This window comes from Puma concolor, chromosome B2, assembly GCF_028749965.1.
Source record: "Puma concolor isolate L17-30 chromosome B2, mPumCon1.1.hap2, whole genome shotgun sequence".
NCBI lineage: Eukaryota > Metazoa > Chordata > Mammalia > Carnivora > Felidae > Puma > Puma concolor.
The window spans coordinates 92140658-92158473 of record NC_141671.1 but is presented as its reverse complement, the minus strand read 5'-3'; the positions used below and the strand labels follow the sequence as shown (position 1 = coordinate 92158473).

The 17816-nt window shown below is 35.8% G+C and overlaps 1 protein-coding gene and 1 non-coding gene across 4 annotated transcripts in view; both read left to right on the top strand.

The window, feature by feature from the left end:
* ASCC3 (activating signal cointegrator 1 complex subunit 3) overlaps positions 1-17816 on the top strand; it is a 373037-nt gene that overhangs the window by 328321 nt on the left and 26900 nt on the right. For all 3 annotated transcript variants that reach the window (XM_086707498.1, XM_025925165.2, XM_086707497.1), the window contains exon 37: positions 8414-8638. In XM_086707498.1, the coding sequence (XP_086563624.1) occupies positions 8414-8638 (225 nt within the window). The remainder of the gene's footprint in view (positions 1-8413; positions 8639-17816) is intronic.
* LOC112862941 (U6 spliceosomal RNA) lies at positions 8841-8948 on the top strand. Its single transcript, XR_003223802.1, has one exon. It is a non-coding gene; the product is annotated as a U6 spliceosomal RNA (small nuclear RNA).

Here is a 17816-nt window from a genome sequence, read left to right as displayed (position 1 = left end):
TTAGACCATGAAACAGGTTTAAGGGTGATTTCTTCTCCCTCCACCTCCACCCAACTATCTGTATTATTGCCCTCTCTTTAAGTGCTTGACAGCAAGCTTCTGCTCACTAAGCGTTCCCAACTTCTCTGCTATTAATAGCATCATCATTCTCTTCATCCCTGAGGCTTAAACCTCAGACCCCTCCTTATCTGTTTTTATGGATCTGCTCATATTATTTTCTCTGCATGGAATGCAAGGAATCTCTCTCCCTCCGTCCTCTTCTACAAATTGTTATAAGCCTAGAACAAACACTGTCTCTTTTGGGAAACTTTCCAACACACCCAGTTCACTCCAGTGCTCTTCTCTGAACAACAGTATTTTATTCTACACTTAAAATAATTATTTACATAAATTTTCCCCCAATATCATTTTAATTTCCTTGAAGGAAAAGGTCATGTTTTAGATTTCTGAACCATCTTCTTTCTTATCTGCTGTCCATTTCTTTTTAAATTCACTTGGAAAGTCTGTAATAGGTGGATAGTTACAGGGATTTGGATGGAACCCAGATACTATGTTGAGATGGGTCAGCCATCAGGTGATGATGCTTCAGTACTGAAATTCACCTGAAATCAAAAATAATTGTCATGTATAACTGGTCCTTCTTCAGCAAATGACTTCAGACAGAATAGTCAGGAAAGAGCTGACATGACATATGAAAGGAAAACCAACATGACAGGGGCAAAAAATTATTAATTGTTAATATGCCAACATATGCTTCTTTACACAAAGCAATCCAAAAGAATGAAGACAGTGTTGAAAATAAGTGTAGAGTAGCTGTGATATTTTTGACTAATGCAAAACAAAATAAGATGAAACATGATTTTAAAATATTTATCTAGTTCATAACAGAATGTTTCAGATATTCATTTAAAATGTGTTTTAAATCAACTGACATTATTTTTAGACACATTTTTTTAGTCTCTTGGACTCACAATTTTCCCTCCCACTATAGAGCCTTTGTATATACTGTTCCTAGAACACTCCTCACTTCTCTCTTCATCTAGTTAATATCTGCTGATCTCTGTATCTTAGCTTATCTGCCTTTTCCTCCACGAAGTCTTTATGACTTTCCTAACTAATTTCTTGGCTAAACTCTCTTATGCTTCCATATATTTCTTGTTCATAGCATTTTTCACCTTATCTAATTTGCATTTATTTATGTGATTGGTTGAATAATGTATTCTTTCTCATAAGCAGATCGTCAACAAATATTTGTTTAAATGAATTTATTCCAGTTTTTGAAATAAGAATTTCCCTATTATTATAGTCTGAATTTTTATCATAAGTATATAACTATATTTTTAGTAGTCTCATATATTCTTAGGATACAGTAAAGGCACAGGTTTCTGAAATTGTAAGTCACACAAATATAGATGAAGACATGTTATACATGGAGAGTAGAATACTCTAATTATTTCATACTACTGAATTCCAAATAAGAAAATCTTAAGGAGTTCCATCACACAGTTTTATTTCCTAGGCAAGAATTCTATGCCTATCAAATGCAAATCAAAAGTTATGTCAGACCCCTCCATGAACTTTAACTCTCTCCCCTGTCACTCTGACCCCGTCCATAGACAACTACCCATCTGCTTTCTGTCTCTGTGGATTAGTTTACAAATTCTAGAGTATGTACTCTGTTTTTGGTCTGGCTTCTTTCACCATAATTATTGAGATTCATCCGTGTTATGTTGAGTATCAGTAGTTCATTCTTTTTATTACTGCTTAGAATTCCATTGTATGGATATAATGCAATTTGTTTTTACCTTCATCTGTTGATGGACATTTAGGTTTTTTTCTAATTTTTTGGTTTAAAAGTAAAGCTATTATCAACCATTGTGTATGATCTTTGTGTGGACATATGTCTCTTTTAGGTAAATCACTAGGAATGAAATAGCTGAATCACATGGTAGTTATATGTTTTAAATTTTAAGAAAATGTAAAACTGTTTTCCTAAACAAATATAACATTTTAAATTCCTGCCAGTTATATAGGAAAAGTTCCAGTTTTTCTACATTCTTGCCAGTATTTGGTATATCAGTCGTTTAAATTTTAGTCATTCTAATTTTTATTTTCCTAGTAACTAATGAGATTGCATATCTTCACATAAAGTATCTGTTAAAATCTTTGCCTATTTTACACTGGGATGTTTGTATTCCCACTGTGAATTTTGAAAATGTATATATTCTGGATACAAGTCCTATATTAGATATATGCTTTGTAATTATTTTCAGTCTGAGTCCTGAATTTTAATTCTCAGAATTTTTTTATTTTGATGAAGCTCAATTTATCAGTTTTTTTATTGATAAAATTTTAAGTTATCCTATCCAAGAAATCTTTTCCTAACCCTAGGTAGGGTTTTTCTTCTGGAAGTTTTATAGTTTTAGATCTTATATTTAGGCCTATCATATATTTTCAGTAAATTTTGAGTGCAAGGTTACAACTGAATTATTTCATTTTGCTTTATTTTGGGTGTTGTTTTTTTTTTTTTTTTGGTTTTTTGTTTTTTGTTTGTTTGTTGCACGTAGATACCCAATTATTCTACTACCATCTCTTGAAAAGACTATTTCTCCACTGTTGCACCTTTCAACCTTTGTCAAAAATTGTTGCCTAAATATGTATAGGTTAATTATTTCTGGACCCTGTTCTAGTCCAATACAACACTTTTGATTAGATAAGCTTTATAATAAGTCTTGCAGTCAGGTATTGATAACTCTTCAACTTTGTTTCTTTTCAGAGTTCTTCCAGCTATTCTGGCTCCTTTTCATTTCTATGTGAATTTTAAAACCAGTTTGTCAATTTCTATTTAAGGGGAAAAAAGCCTGCTGTGGTTTTGATTGAAATTGTATTAAACCTATAGATCAATTTTAAGAGAATTAAAGTATATCTCTCCATTTAGTTATGTCCTGTAATTTTTTTAGCAGTGTTTTGTAGTTTTCAGGTTTTGGGTTTTTTGTTTTTTTTTTTCAAATTCACCTCTAGGTATTTCATATATATTATGCTGTCATTTTTTTTTCATTTCTGATTCTTGGTTGCTGATATACAGAAATATAACTATACAATTAATTTTTGTACATTAATCTTATATCCTGCAACCTTGCAAAACTCACTTATTCTAGTAGTTTATTTTCTGGATCATATTGGATTTTCTACCTGGTTAATCATATCATCTACAAATGAAGACAGTTTTACTTCTTTCTTTTCATTGGGTTTCTTTTATTTCTTGCCTGATTGCACTGACTGGAACTTCTGGTGCAATGTTGAATAGAAATACTTAGAGCAAACACCCTTGTATTATTCCTGATCTTAGAGGGGAAGCATTCAGTCAGATACTGGTAAATATATTAGTTGTAGGTTTCTCAGAGATGCCATTTACTAGGTTGAAAAGGTTCCCTTCTTTTTTTTAATTTGCTGAGAGTCTTAGTTAGGGATGCATGTTACATTTTGTCAGATGTTTTTTCTGCATCAATTGAGGTGATTGTGTTGTTTTTATTAATAAAGTGAATTATATTAATTGATTTTTGAATATTAAAACAATCTTACATTCAGTCACTTACTGTGCTCACATAGTTAGATGTTCTGTTGTTGGGAACACATACACTAAAAATTTTTATGTCTTCCAGGAGAATTGACTTCTTTATCATTATGTAATTCCCTTCTTTATCTTACTGATAACTTTCCTTGGTTTGGTAACTTTTCCTTGGTCGCTCTGTCTGAAATTAATATAGCTACTCTTGCTTTCTTTTGATTAGTGTTAGCATGGTATATTTTTCTCCATCCACTTACTTATATATGTGTCTTCATATTTAAAGTTTCTTATAGACAACATACAGTTGATTTGTATTTTTTATCCACTCTGACAGTCTGTCTTTTAGTCATCTAGATATTGGCATTCAAAGTGATTATTGATACAGTTGGATTCATAGCTACATTTGTTACTGTTTCCTGTTTGTGGACCTTATTCTTTGTTCCCATTTTTGTCTTCCACTCTTTTTCTGCCTTTTGTGGTTTTAATTGAGAATTTATATGATTTCATTTTCTCCTGTCTTAGCATATCAGTTATACTTTTTTTTTTTTATTTTTTCGGTGATCGCCCGAGTTTACAATATGCATTTAGTCCTACTCCCATTTCACTTTCTGTTAACATCATACTATTTCACAGGTAGTGCCAGTACTTTATAACAGCAAAATAATACTAGTTCCACCCTCTTGTTTCTTATATCATTGTTGTTATTTTACTTTATATATAAGCATACATATGTATATATATATACATGCATACACACACAAGCATATATATATATATATATATATGATATGATATGATATGTACACAAACATACCTAATAATATACATGGTTGCTATTATCTTGAACAAATTATTATCAGGTCAGTTAACAATAATAAAAATAAAAGCTTTACTTTATCTTCACTTATTCCTTCTTTCATGCTCTCCTTTCTTTATGTAGAAGCAAGTTTCTGACCTATATTGTTTTCCTTCTCCCTAAAGAACATCTCATAATGTTTCATGTAAGGGATTTTTACTGGCAACAAATTAACTCGATTTTTGTTTGAGAAAGTCTTTATTTCTCTTTTACTTTTGAAGGATAATTTTAAATGGTGCATTCTAAGTTGGTAGGGTTTTTTCTTTCAACACTTGAAATACTTCATTCCACTCTCTTCTTGCTTGCGTGGTTTTTGAGATGTCAGATATAGTTCTTAGCCTTGTTCCTCAATAAGTTGTGTTTTTCCTCTGGCTTCTTTGAGGACTTTATCTGTAATCAGTTTGAAGATGATATGCCGAGGTGTAGATTTTTTTTGAAATTTATTCTGCTTGGTGTTCTCTGAACTTTCTGGATCTGTAGTTTGGTGTCTGAAATTAATTTGGGGGAAATTCTCAGTCATTATTATTTCAAATATTTCTTCTGTTTCTTTCTTTTTGTTCTGGTATTCCCATTATGCTTATGGTATACCTTCTGTAATTGTTCATAGTCCTTGGATATTCTGTTCTGGTTTTTCCAGTCTGCTTTTTGAAGTTTTTGAAGATTCCATTGATATGTCCTCGAGCTCAGAAGTTCTTTTCTTAGCCATGACCTATCTACTAATAAGCCTGTCAAAGGCATTCTTCTTGTCTGTTACAGTATTTTTTGTCTTTAGAGTTTCTTTTTGGTTCTTTCTTAGGATTTTCATCTCCTTTTTCATTGCCCATCTGTTCTTATGTGCTGTCTACTTTATCCATTAGAGCCCTTAACATACATTAGTTGATTAGCAACTAATTACAGTTGTTCTAAATTCCCAGTCTGGTTATTCCCACATCTCTGCCAAGTCTAGTTCTGATGCTGGCTCTTTCTGTTCAAATTGGTTAGGTTTTTTGGTTTTTGGTTTTGTGAGGGTTTTTTGGTTTTTTGTTGTTTTGTTATTTTGTTGTTGTTTTGTTGCTTTTTGATATACCTTGTGATTTTTTTCTTGATACCCAGACATAATGTACTCTGTAAAAAAATCTGCTATAAATAGGACTTTAGTAATATGCTGGTGAGTTGAACTCACATAGAATTATAGTTCTATGATTATGTCTTAGTCTTTTAGAGAGCCTATTCCTCTAGACTGTGACTTCACAAGTGTTTCTCAGTTTTTCTTCCCTCTTAGGTGGGACAGGATGGCTAGAGTGGACTGAAGTTGGGTACTTCCCTTACAGGTCAATTAAGCTCTAATAGTACCCTATCAGGTTAGGCTCTGGTTAACTAGTTTCTACTGAGAACAAGCCTTTTTTTTTTTTTTAATTTTTTTTTTTTAACGTTTATTTATTTTTGAGAGAGAGAGACAGAGCATGAACGGGGGAGGGTCAGAGAGAAAGGGAGACACAGAATCCGAAACAGGCTCCAGGCTCTGAGCATTCAGCACAGAGCCCGACGCGGGGCTCGAACTCACATACCGCGAGATCGTGACCTGAGCCGAAGTCGGACGCTTAACCGACTGAGCCACCCAGGCGCCCCTGAGAACAAGCCTTTTTAAGGAGAACAGAGTTCTTGGGGCACCTGAGTGGCTCAGTCAGTTAGGCTTTCAGCTTGCACTCAGGTCATGATCTCTCAGCTCTATGAGTTCGAGCCCTACATCAGGCTCTCTGCTGTCAGCGTGGAGCCCACTTCGGGTCCTCCATCTCCTCCCTGCCCTTCCCACATGCACACAATTTCTCTTTCTCTCTCTCAAAAATAAATGAAGAAAGAAGAAAAACAGAGTTATCTGGCATAGTTCAAACTGGTTCCTTTCTCCTCCCCCTGCTGGAAACTCAAGTGGATTTTTCTCTCATCTATACCATGGGTATCTGGTCAAGCTCCTGGAGGTAAATGTCACAATATTTTTGAGGACCCCTATAAGACTAGATCCTCCTAGAGTTTTTAGCTCTGAGTTCTCCACACTGATCCTCCAATAATTCATCAATTACAGCTCAGGTTTTCTTACTTCACCACTGGTGGGTGAGTCTATGTTTCTGTTAGCCATGACTCCCTGAATTTTCCTGTGTCTCCAGTTTTGGGGGCAACAATTCGTCCCATGTCCTCCCCTCTCTTATGGATCCAAGAAAAGCTGTTGATCTTTCAATCTGTTCAACTTTTTACTTGTTCTTAGGACAAAATGGTGGCTTTTAAGCTCCTTACATGTGAAACTGGAAACTTAATTTCAAATCATTTTATTTTAGTCTAATTTATTATCTTTTAAGAATTTTATTATTTTTGTATATAATTTATTGTCAAATTGGTTTCCATACAACACCCAGTGCTCATCCCAACAGGTGCCCTCCTCAATGCCCATCACTCACTTTCCCCTCTCCCCCACCACCCATCAGCCCTCAGTTTGTTCTCAGTATTTAAGACCCTCTTATGGTTTGCTTCCTTCCCTCTCTGTAACTTTTTTTTTTCTTTTTCCCCCTTGCCCTACCCCCCCCCCCCCCGGGCTTCTGTTAAGTTTCTCAGGATCCACATATGAGTGAAAACATATGGTATCTGTCTTTCTCTGCCTGACTTATTTCACTTAGCATAACACTCTCCTTTTCCATCCACGTTGCTACAAAAGGCCAGATTTCATTCTTTCTCCTTGCCATGTAGTATTCCATTGTGTATATAAACCACAATTTCTTTATCCATTCATCAGTTGATGGACATTTAGGTTCTTTCCATAATTTGGCTATTGTTGAAAGTGCTGCTATAAACATTGGGGTACAAGTGCCCCTATGCATCAGCACTCCTGTATCCCTTGGATAAATTCCTAGCAGTGCTATTGCCGGGTCATAGGGTAGATCTATTTTTAATTTTTTGAGGAACCTCCACACTATTTTCCAGAGCGGCTGCACCAATTTGCATTCCCACCAACAGTGCAAGAGGGTTCCCGTTTCTCCACATCCTTGCCAGCATCTATAGTCTCCTGATGTGTCCATTTTAGCCACTCTGACTGGTGTGAGGCGATATCTGAGTGTGGTTTTGATTTGTATTTCCCTGATGAGGAGTGATGTTGAGCATCTTTTCATGTGCCTGTTGGCCATCTGGATGTCTTCTTTAGAGAAGTGTCCATTCATGTTTTCTGCCCATTTCTTCACTGGATTACTTGTTTTTTGGGTGTGGAGTTTGGTGAGTTCTTTATAGATTTTCGATACTAGCCCTTTATCCAATATGTCATTTGCAAATATCTTTTCCCATTCTGCCAGTTGCCTTTTAGTTTTGTTGATTGTTTCCTAATCTAATTTATTATAATAAATATAAGTTGATGATTCTGCTCTTCATCCTTTTCTTACCTAACCAATCTTACCCCATTCCCCTTTTCCCAGCCCTGACTTATTTCTTCCACTCATCCTATAGATCTTAACTTAAATGTCATTGCTTCCAAGAGACTTTCCCTGACTCTCTAAAATAATCAGATCCCCAAGCAATGTCCCTTCAGCACTCTGTACTTACCATATCATAACATTCATTATACTTTGTAGAACTTGTTTTTTTTTTTTTTTCCCTGAGGAACTCTCAGCTTCTGGTTTACTCCTGTGGCCCCAGTGTCGAGCATAGTTTGTGATGCCCAGCAGGTCTTTTTGTTGATTGCATAAATATGAAGAGCTTTCATGAATTTCAGATATATTGTACATTACTAACTTGTGCCTACCTGTTAATAATGGTATTAAACAAAGCAAAATTCTAAGGGGCATGATTGGTTACCTTATCATATTTCTAAACCATGTTTTAAATGTTAATAGTTAAGCTAAGAAGTACATTAATTATTATTACTTCTGGTTCAATACATTTCTCTCTCTCTCTCTCTCTATATATATATATATGTATATGTACATGTATATGTATGTATATATACACGTACATGTATGTATTTTTTTTTCCAGGATGCAGAAGAATACACAGATTTGCCAGTAAGACACAATGAAGATCATATGAATAGCGAACTGGCAAAATGTCTTCCCTTTGAATCAAATCCTCATTCATATGATAGCCCTCACACCAAAGCACATCTCCTACTACAGGCACATCTCAGCAGAACCATGCTGCCCTGCCCAGATTATGACACTGATACCAAAACAGTCTTGGACCAAGCACTCAGAGTATGTCAGGTATGAGAGTCTAATACCTATATTTTCTCCCATCATTTTTTTTTCCTGTTTTAGGATAAAATATACTTGCATTTAAAATATTTTATCATAGCTTTGTTGAGAAAAACCAGGTAAATCAAGAATTTTCAAAGGAAAAAGCAAGTGTAAATGCAAAAAGATGACAATTTCAGTCATCTGTTGGATGAAATTGAAAGTTGGACTAGTGCTTGCTTCAGCAGCACACATACTAAAATTGGAACAACACAGAGAAGATCAGCATGGCCCCTGCGCAAAGGATGACATTCAAATTCGTGAAGCGTTCCACACTGGGGAAAAAAAAAAGAAAGTAAAAACTAAATGCCAGGTACTTTTCTCGGTACTGAATGAACAAGCAGATGACTACCTGCTATTACGGGCTTTCACTTGAGGTGGAAAAGACAATTAAAAATATAAGTCAAGAGGTGATAACTGCTATTTTTTTTAAAAAGTAATGAAATATAATAAGGAAAATATAGACAAAGATGGAAGGTTCCATTTTGCACTTTCTTGCTTACAAGGTGACATTAAAGAAAGAATTAAAAGCAGACAGTGAGCCACAGGAGGATTTGAGGGGTATATTCCAAAAACTATAAAAAGCTAGTGCCAACTCTCTCATGTAAGAACTTGGTATAGTCAAACAAAAGTCACAGAGACCATTGTAAAAAAGGTGAAAAGGGGCACCAGAAATAAAGTCAAAACACAGTAGATGTGGACATTATAGAGAAAATGGGGGTAGGTCAAGGCAGGGAGTGTGTAAACCATTAAGAAGTTTGGACTTTCTTGGGGCACCTGGGTGGCTCAGTCGGTTAAGCGTCCGACTTCAACTCAGGTCACGATCTCGTGGTCTGTGGTTCGAGCCCCGCGTCGGGCTCTGGGCTGATGGCTCAGAGCCTAGAGCCTGCTTCCGATTCTGTGTCTCCCTCTCTCTCTGCCCCTCCCCCGTTCATGCTCTGTCTCTCTCTGTCTCAAAAAATAAATAAACGTTAAAAAAAAATAAAAAAAAATAAAAAAAGAATTTTGGACTTTCCTCTGAGAGGGAAGCTGCTAGAACAGTGGTTTACTAGTGGTTATGTTAGTTATATCTATGAATACTTACCATAGTAATTAAAACTGAAAATTTTTCAAATATTATGTTATTTAAAAATAACAATAACAACCCCATTATATGTTAACATAAAAATAACATGATTTTTCGGGAAAAGTGTTTTTCAAGACAATAAAGAAAATTAGTGAAATGTGTAATTAATTACATTTTTGCAAATATCTTTAATGTCTAGTTTAATAGAAGTCAGCTAGATTCACATATCTTTTTGTAATCAGTCTATTAAAATATGTTATATGAAAAAAAAAAGTCATGAAATCTATGAAGAAAAAGCCAGCCTCACAGAGATACATAGTTCAAAAAAGGGAAGAGTATTTCTATAGCCTTTTCAGGTAATTGTGAATATTCTTTTTTGAAAGTACCTGAAAACTTGACCTGTGGTATTTCTTGAAGGTTAGTTGCAGTGCAGATTCTGAAACCCTATCAATGAACTTTTCATACCTTGAATGCTTTAAGGGTAGGCCTGAAATGATGGTGGCTGGACCTGATTGGTGTGTGTGAGATTGGCAAGAATATGTTGGTTCCTGTATTTTTTTTTCCAGAACTAACAGAATATGCTAATGAATTAGAAAAGGGTTTTTGGGGGGCACCTGGGTGGCTTAGTTGGTTGAGTATCAGACTCTTGATCTCCACTCAGGTCATGATCTCACGGTTCCTGAGTTAGAGCCCCCACTGGGCTGCACACTGAGCATGAAGCCTACTTGAGATTCTTCTCTCTCTCTGCCCCTCTCCGCCACTCGTGCTCTCTCTGTCTCTCACTCTCTGTAAAATAAAATATTTTTTTAGTTAAGAAAATGAAAAGGTTTTTTTTTTCCATAAAATGAGAAGCCAAAAATGATTCCAAGGCTTTTCTCCTGAGCAACTGGAAGCATGAAGCTGCCACTTACTGGGAGTAATTGGAAGAGGAGCAGGGTGGGGGGAGCACTCCTAAGCGATTGAGACTATGAGAGATTTGATTTTCCTCACTATACCTTTTTTGCACATTTCTATAATGAAAAACAATTTTTTTTTAATTTTCAAAAAACTGAAGGTGGTTTTAAGATAGAGTAAATGAGTCTGTGAACATGGAGTTTACTTACAAAATTAAAGACTTGAAATTACTTAAGAATCTTTCCGGTTATGGAATGCTGCAAAATATTACAATTCCATTAGTAAATTCTACATGTATGTAAAATATCTGCATCTGTGTGTGACAAGAGGCCTGGAGAGAAGATCTAGAGTAGTGTCCACCAAAAGGTTAATAGTAACCATCTCTGTAGCAGGATTGTGGGTGATTTTCAATTTCTTCTTTATGCTTTTCTAAACTATTTGAATGTTTTAAATTTAGCTTCTAACATTGTTATTATCAGAAAAAAATTATATTATTTAAAAGAATAGGAATATTTCATTAGAGTTAGCACAAACTTTCAGGAAGTAGGGAACTAAAGGTATAATTTACACACAAAATTTTTTTACATCCTTTTATAACCACCACATGGTTTACCTCTCTGATTTGCCACTCGATTTGTCATACTTTATTTAAGTTTATTTACTTATTTTTAGAGACACAGAGAGAGAGAGAGTGCACGCAAGTGGGAAAGGGACAGAGAGGGAGAGGAAGAGAGAGAGAATCCCAAGAAAGTTCTGCACTGTCAGCACAGAGCCTGACACAGGGCTCGAACCACAAACCACGAGATCATGACCTGAGTGGAAGTCAAGAGTCAAACACTTAACTGACTGAGCCATGCAAGCACCCCTGTCACACTTTATAAACAAAGTTAAAGTTTCTAAACTTTAGATACTCATTTGTGAGTGGCCCTGGATACTCATTTGTGTTTCCTGTAACTGGTTTTTCCCCCTTCAAATATTGACCTGTTAATGAATCCAGGGGTTAGCAAGGGTTAGAGAGAAGTTATAAGAGGAATTAAATTTTGATGCTTGCAAGTATACTTATAGATGTACGTTTTATGTCATGTGTAAAAATTATATGATTATACTAATTCTTTATACTTTCTTTTTCACCACTTAGTCATTATGATCCAAAGACTATATAGTAATAGAAATTAGCAATTTCCAGAGAAGTCTATTTCTAAATTTGCTATAAGGGAAAAGGATTGCATCAGATACTTTTATTCTCTATTAGATATTTTTACATACCATTTCTTGGGATGATATTTATATTTCTTGAATATGTTTGATCCTTGTGAATAGGATCTAAAGAGAAATAGTTTTCTTTTTAATTATAAAAGCAATACACTTCATTGTAAAAAATTTAGAAAACAACATTAAAATTAGTCATTCACAGTAAATATTTCTTCATCCTCACAAATATGAGGCTCTTATTGTTAATGGATTTTAAATTTTTTTAATTAAAAACATTTAAATTTTTTTATTTTGAAACAATATCAGACTTAGAAAAAATTGATAAAAATAGTAAAATGAAATTTCTGTGTATCTTTTGCCCAACATCCCCTAATTTAACATCTTGCCTCAGTTCTAATCTAGTCTATTAGCTTGTCTGCAGACCTCATTCAGATTTTGTCTATTTGAATTTTATCTCACTAATGCCCTTTCTCTAGACCAAGATCCAATCTGAGACCCCTCATTGCATTTCATTTTTTTAAGTTTTTATTTTAATTCCAGTTTGTGAACATGAAGTGTTATATTAGTTTTAGATGTACGATACAGTTATTCAACATTCCATATGTCACCTGGTGTTCATCATGCAAGTGCACTTCTTAATCCCGATCACCTATTTCACCCATCCTCCACCCATATACCCTCCCCACCCCCCACCTCCCCGCTGTTAACCATCAGTTTGTTCTCTGTAGTTAAGAATCTGTTTCTTAAGGGAGATGACCCAAATAGATAAAATCATGAATGAAAATGGAATTATTACAACCAATCCCTCAGAGATACAAACAATTATCAGGGAATACTATGAAAAATTATATGCCAACAAATTGGACAACCTGGAAGAAATGGACAAATTCCTGAACACCCACACTCTTCCAATACTCAATCAGGAGGAAATAGAAAGCTTGAACAGACCCATAACCCGCGAAGAAATTGAATCGGTTATCAAAAATCTCCCAACAAATAAGAGTCCAGGACCAGATGGCTTCCCAGGGGAGTTCTACCAGACGTTGAAAGCAGAGATAATACCTATCCTTCTCAAGCTATTCCAAGAAATAGAAAGGGAAGGAAAACTTCCAGACTCATTCTATGAAGCCAGTATTACTTTGATTCCTAAACCAGACGGAGACCCAGTAAAAAAAGAGAACTACAGGCCAATCTCCCTGATGAATATGGATGCAAAAATTCTCAATAAGATACTAGCAAATCGAATTCAACGGCATATAAAAAGAATTATTCACCATGATCAAGTGGGATTCATTCCTGGGATGCAGGGCTGGTTCAACATTCGCAAATCAATCAACGTGATACATCACATTAACAAAAAAAAAGAGAAGAACCATATGATCCTGTCAATCGATGCAGAAAAGGCCTTTGACAAAATCCAGCACCCTTTCTTAATAAAAACTCTTGAGAAAGTCGGGATAGAAGGAACATACTTAAAGATCATAAAAGCCATTTATGAAAAGCCCACAGCTAACATCATCCTCAACGGGGAAAAACTGAGAGCTTTTTCCCTGAGATCAGGAACACGACAGGGATGCCCACTCTCACCGCTGTTGTTTAACATAGTGCTGGAAGTTCTAGCATCAGCAATCAGACAACAAAAGGAAATCAAAGGCGTCAAAATTGGCAAAGATGAAGTCAAGCTTTCGCTCTTTGCAGATGACATGATATTATACATGGAAAATCCGATAGACTCCACCAAAAGTCTGCTAGAACTGATCCATGAATTCAGCAAAGTTGCAGGATACAAAATCAATGTACAGAAATCAGTTGCATTCTTATACACTAACAATGAAGCAACAGAAAGACAAATAAAGAAACTGATCCCATTCACAATTGCACCAAGAAGCATAAAATACCTAGGAATCAATCTAACCAAAGATGTAAAGGATCTGTATGCTGAAAACTATAGAAAGCTTATGAAGGTAATTGAAGAAGATTTAAAGAAATGGAAAGACATTCCCTGCTCATGGATTGGAAGAATAAATATTATCAAAATGTCAATACTACCCAAAGCTATCTACACATTCAATGCAATCCCAATCAAAATTGCACCAGCATTCTTCTGGAAACTAGAACAAGCAATCCTAAAATTCATATGGAACCACAAAAGGCCCCGAATAGCCAAAGTAATTTTGAAGAAGAAGACCAAAGCAGGAGGCATCACAATCCCAGACTTTAGCCTCTACTACAAAGCTGTCATCATCAAGACAGCATGGTATTGGCACAAAAACAGACACATAGACCAATGGAATAGAATAGAAACCCCAGAACTAGACCCACAAACGTATGGCCGACTCATCTTTGACAAAGCAGGAAAGAACATCCAATGGAAAAAAGACAGTCTCTTTAACAAATGGTGCTGGGAGAACTGGACAGCAACATGCAGAAGGTTGAAACTAGACCACTTTCTCACACCATTCACAAAAATAAACTCAAAATGGATAAAGGACCTGAATGTGAGACAGGAAACCATCAAAACCTTAGAGGAGAAAGCAGGAAAAGACCTCTCTGACCTCAGCCGTAGCAATCTCTTACTCGACACATCCCCAAAGGCAAGGGAATTAAAAGCAAAAGTGAATTACTGGGACCTTATGAAGATAAAAAGCTTCTGCACAGCAAAGGAAACAACCAACAAAACTAAAAGGCAACCAACGGAATGGGAAAAGATATTTGCCAATGACATATCGGACAAAGGGCTAGTATCCAAAATCTATAAAGAGCTCACCAAACTCCACACCCGAAAAGCAAATAACCCAGTGAAGAAATGGGCAGAAAACATGAATAGACACTTCTCTAAAGAAGACATCCGGATGGCCAACAGGCACATGAAAAGATGTTCAGCGTCGCTCCTCATCAGGGAAATACAAATCAAAACCACACTCAGATATCACCTCACGCCAGTCAGAGTGGCCAAAATGAACAAATCAGGAGACTATAGATGCTGGAGAGGATGTGGAGAAACGGGAACCCTCTTGCACTGTTGGTGGGAATGCAAATTGGTGCAGCCGCTCTGGAAAGCAGTGTGGAGGTTCCTCAGAAAATTAAAAATAGACCTACCCTATGACCCAGCAATAGCACTGCTAGGAATTTATCCAAGGGACACAGGAGTACTGATGCATAAGGGCACTTGTACCCCAATGTTCATAGCAGCACTCTCAACAATAGCCAAATTATGGAAAGAGCCTAAATGTCCATCAACTGATGAATGGATAAAGAAATTGTGGTTTATATACACAATGGAGTACTACGTGGCAATGAGAAAAAATGAAATATGGCCTTTTGTAGCAACGTGGATGGAACTGGAGAGTGTGATGCTAAGTGAAATAAGCCATACAGAGAAAGACAGATACCATATGGTTTCACTCTTATGTGGATCCTGAGAAACTTAAGAGAAACCCATGCGGGAGGGGAACAAAAAAAAAAAAAAGAGGTTAGAGTGGGAGAGAGCCAAAGCATAAGAGACTGTTGAGAACTGAGAACAAACTGAGGGTTGATGGGGGGTGGGAGGGAGGAGAGGGTGGGTGATGGGTACTGAGGAGGGCACCTTTTGGGATGAGCACTGGGTGTTGTATGGAAACCAATTTGACAATAAATTTCATAACTAAAAAAAAAATAAATAAAAAATAAAAAAAAATAAAAAAAAAAAAGAATCTGTTTCTTGTTTTGTCTCTTTCTCTCTTTCTCTTTTTCCCCCTTTGGACAATTGTTTCTTAAATTCCACATAAATATGAGTGAAATCATATGGTCTTTGTCTTTCTCTGACTTACTTTGCTTAGCATTATATTCTGTAACTCCATCTATGTCATTACAAATGGCAAGATTTCATTCTTCTTACGGCTAAATAATATTCTGTTCGTGTGTGTGTGTGTGTGTGTTTGTGTATGTGTGTGTGTGTGTGTTCATTCTTTGGGTAAATACTCAATAGTGCAATCGCTAGATCATAGGTTAGTTCTATTTTTAACTTTCTGAGGACCCTCCATACCATTTACCACAGTGGCTACATCAGTTTGCATTCCCACCAACAGTGCTAGAGGGTTTCTTTTTCTCCCCATCCTCACCAACACGTTTCTTGTGTTATTGATTTTAGCCATTCTAACAGGTGTAAGGCGATAACACATTGTAGTTTTAATTTGCACTTCCCTAATGATAAGTGATGATGAGCATCTTTTCATGTGTTTGTTGGCCATCTCTATGTTTTCTTTGGAAAAATGTCTGTTCATGTCTTCTGCACATTTCTAACTGGATTAGTTCTTTTGACGGTATTGATTTGCATAAGTTCTTCATATATTTTGGATACTAGTCCTTTATCAGATATGTCATTTGCAAATATCTTCTCCCATTCCATAGATTGCCTTTCAGTTTTATTGATTGTTTCCTTCACTGTGCAGAAGCTTTTTATTTTGATTTGGTCCCAATAGTATATTTTTACTTTTGTTTTCTTTGCCTTGGGGAACCAATGTAGAAAAAATACTATGGCCAATGTCAGAGAAGTTACTGCCTGTGCTCTCCTCTAGGACTTTTATGGTTTCATGTCTCATATTTAGGTCTTTAATTCACTTTGAATTTATTTTTGTGTATGGTTTAAGAAAGTGGTCCAGTTTCATTCCTTTGCATATTGCCCTCCATTTTTCCTAGCACCATTTGTTGAAGATACTGTCTTTTTCCCATTGGACATTCTTTCCTGCTTTGTTGAAGAAACCCACATTGCATTTAGTAATCATGTCTCCTCAGTCCCCTTGAATTTCATGATATTGGCCATCTTTGAAGAATGTGTGTGTGTGTGTGTGTGTGTGTGTGTGTGTGTGTGTGTATACATATATATATAGAGAGAGAGAGATGTGTGTGTGTTTATTTTTATTTGTATATGTATTTAGCAAGAACACCACAAAAGTGTTGTCTTGCACCCTCACTATATCATATCAGGAGGCTTATGACATTGATGTTCTCATTACCAGTGAAATTAACTTGTACAATTGAGGTGGTATCTGCCATGCTTCTCCACGATAGTTACTTCTTTTTTTTTTTTTTTTTATAATTAGTAGGTATTTTGTGGGCAGATATTTTGAGATTTGAGATTATGCAATATCCAGTTTCCTATCATACTTTCCTACATTATTTTTAGCATCTATTGGTTAATTTTGCCTGAAGCAATTATTACTATTCTGATTTTCTATTTCCATTTTTCCCAGAATTCTGCTGGAATGAAGAACTTTTTCTTCTCCACTTATTTATTTTATCCATCTGTTTATTTATATACATATAAACTCATGAGTGTTTGTTTTATTCTGTTGGGTAAAGTCCATTGCTTTCATTATTTATTTTGCTACACAGATACGTCTCAGCAACAACCACTGGGCATCTCACACTTGGCTCTGGTATCTCTCTGACATGCCCACATTATGTTTTTAACATCACTTGCAGCCTTCCCTCTTCTACTTTCCCTGTCTCAGCCTTGGAATTAGCGAATTTTCCAAAGAGCCTGGTTCTTTTTATTAGAGAATAATTTAGAGACTAAAATCTGGATCTTTGCTGACTCCATCACCACCTGGGTATTTTGCCTCTAGGCCCTCTCTTTGGGCAAAGCTAGGAGATACGAGTATGCATACTCAGACGTATATCCATTTGTATATCTGTTTATCTCTGTGTATATGTATATATGTATGTGAAAATATTTGTATTTATAAACCCATGAGTTCATTCTAATACCTACAATTCCAATCTAATACCAAAAGTTTCATTTTACTCTTTTTTTTTAATATGAAATATATTGTCAAATTGGTTTCCATACAACACCCAGTGCTCCTCCCAACAGGTGCCCTCCTTAATGCCCATCATCCACCCTCTCCTCCCTCCCACTCCCCATCAGCCCTCAGTTTTTTCTCATTTTACTCTTCTTTTTAAACTCCATCCCCCTGCGAGAAACCTGGTTCTCAT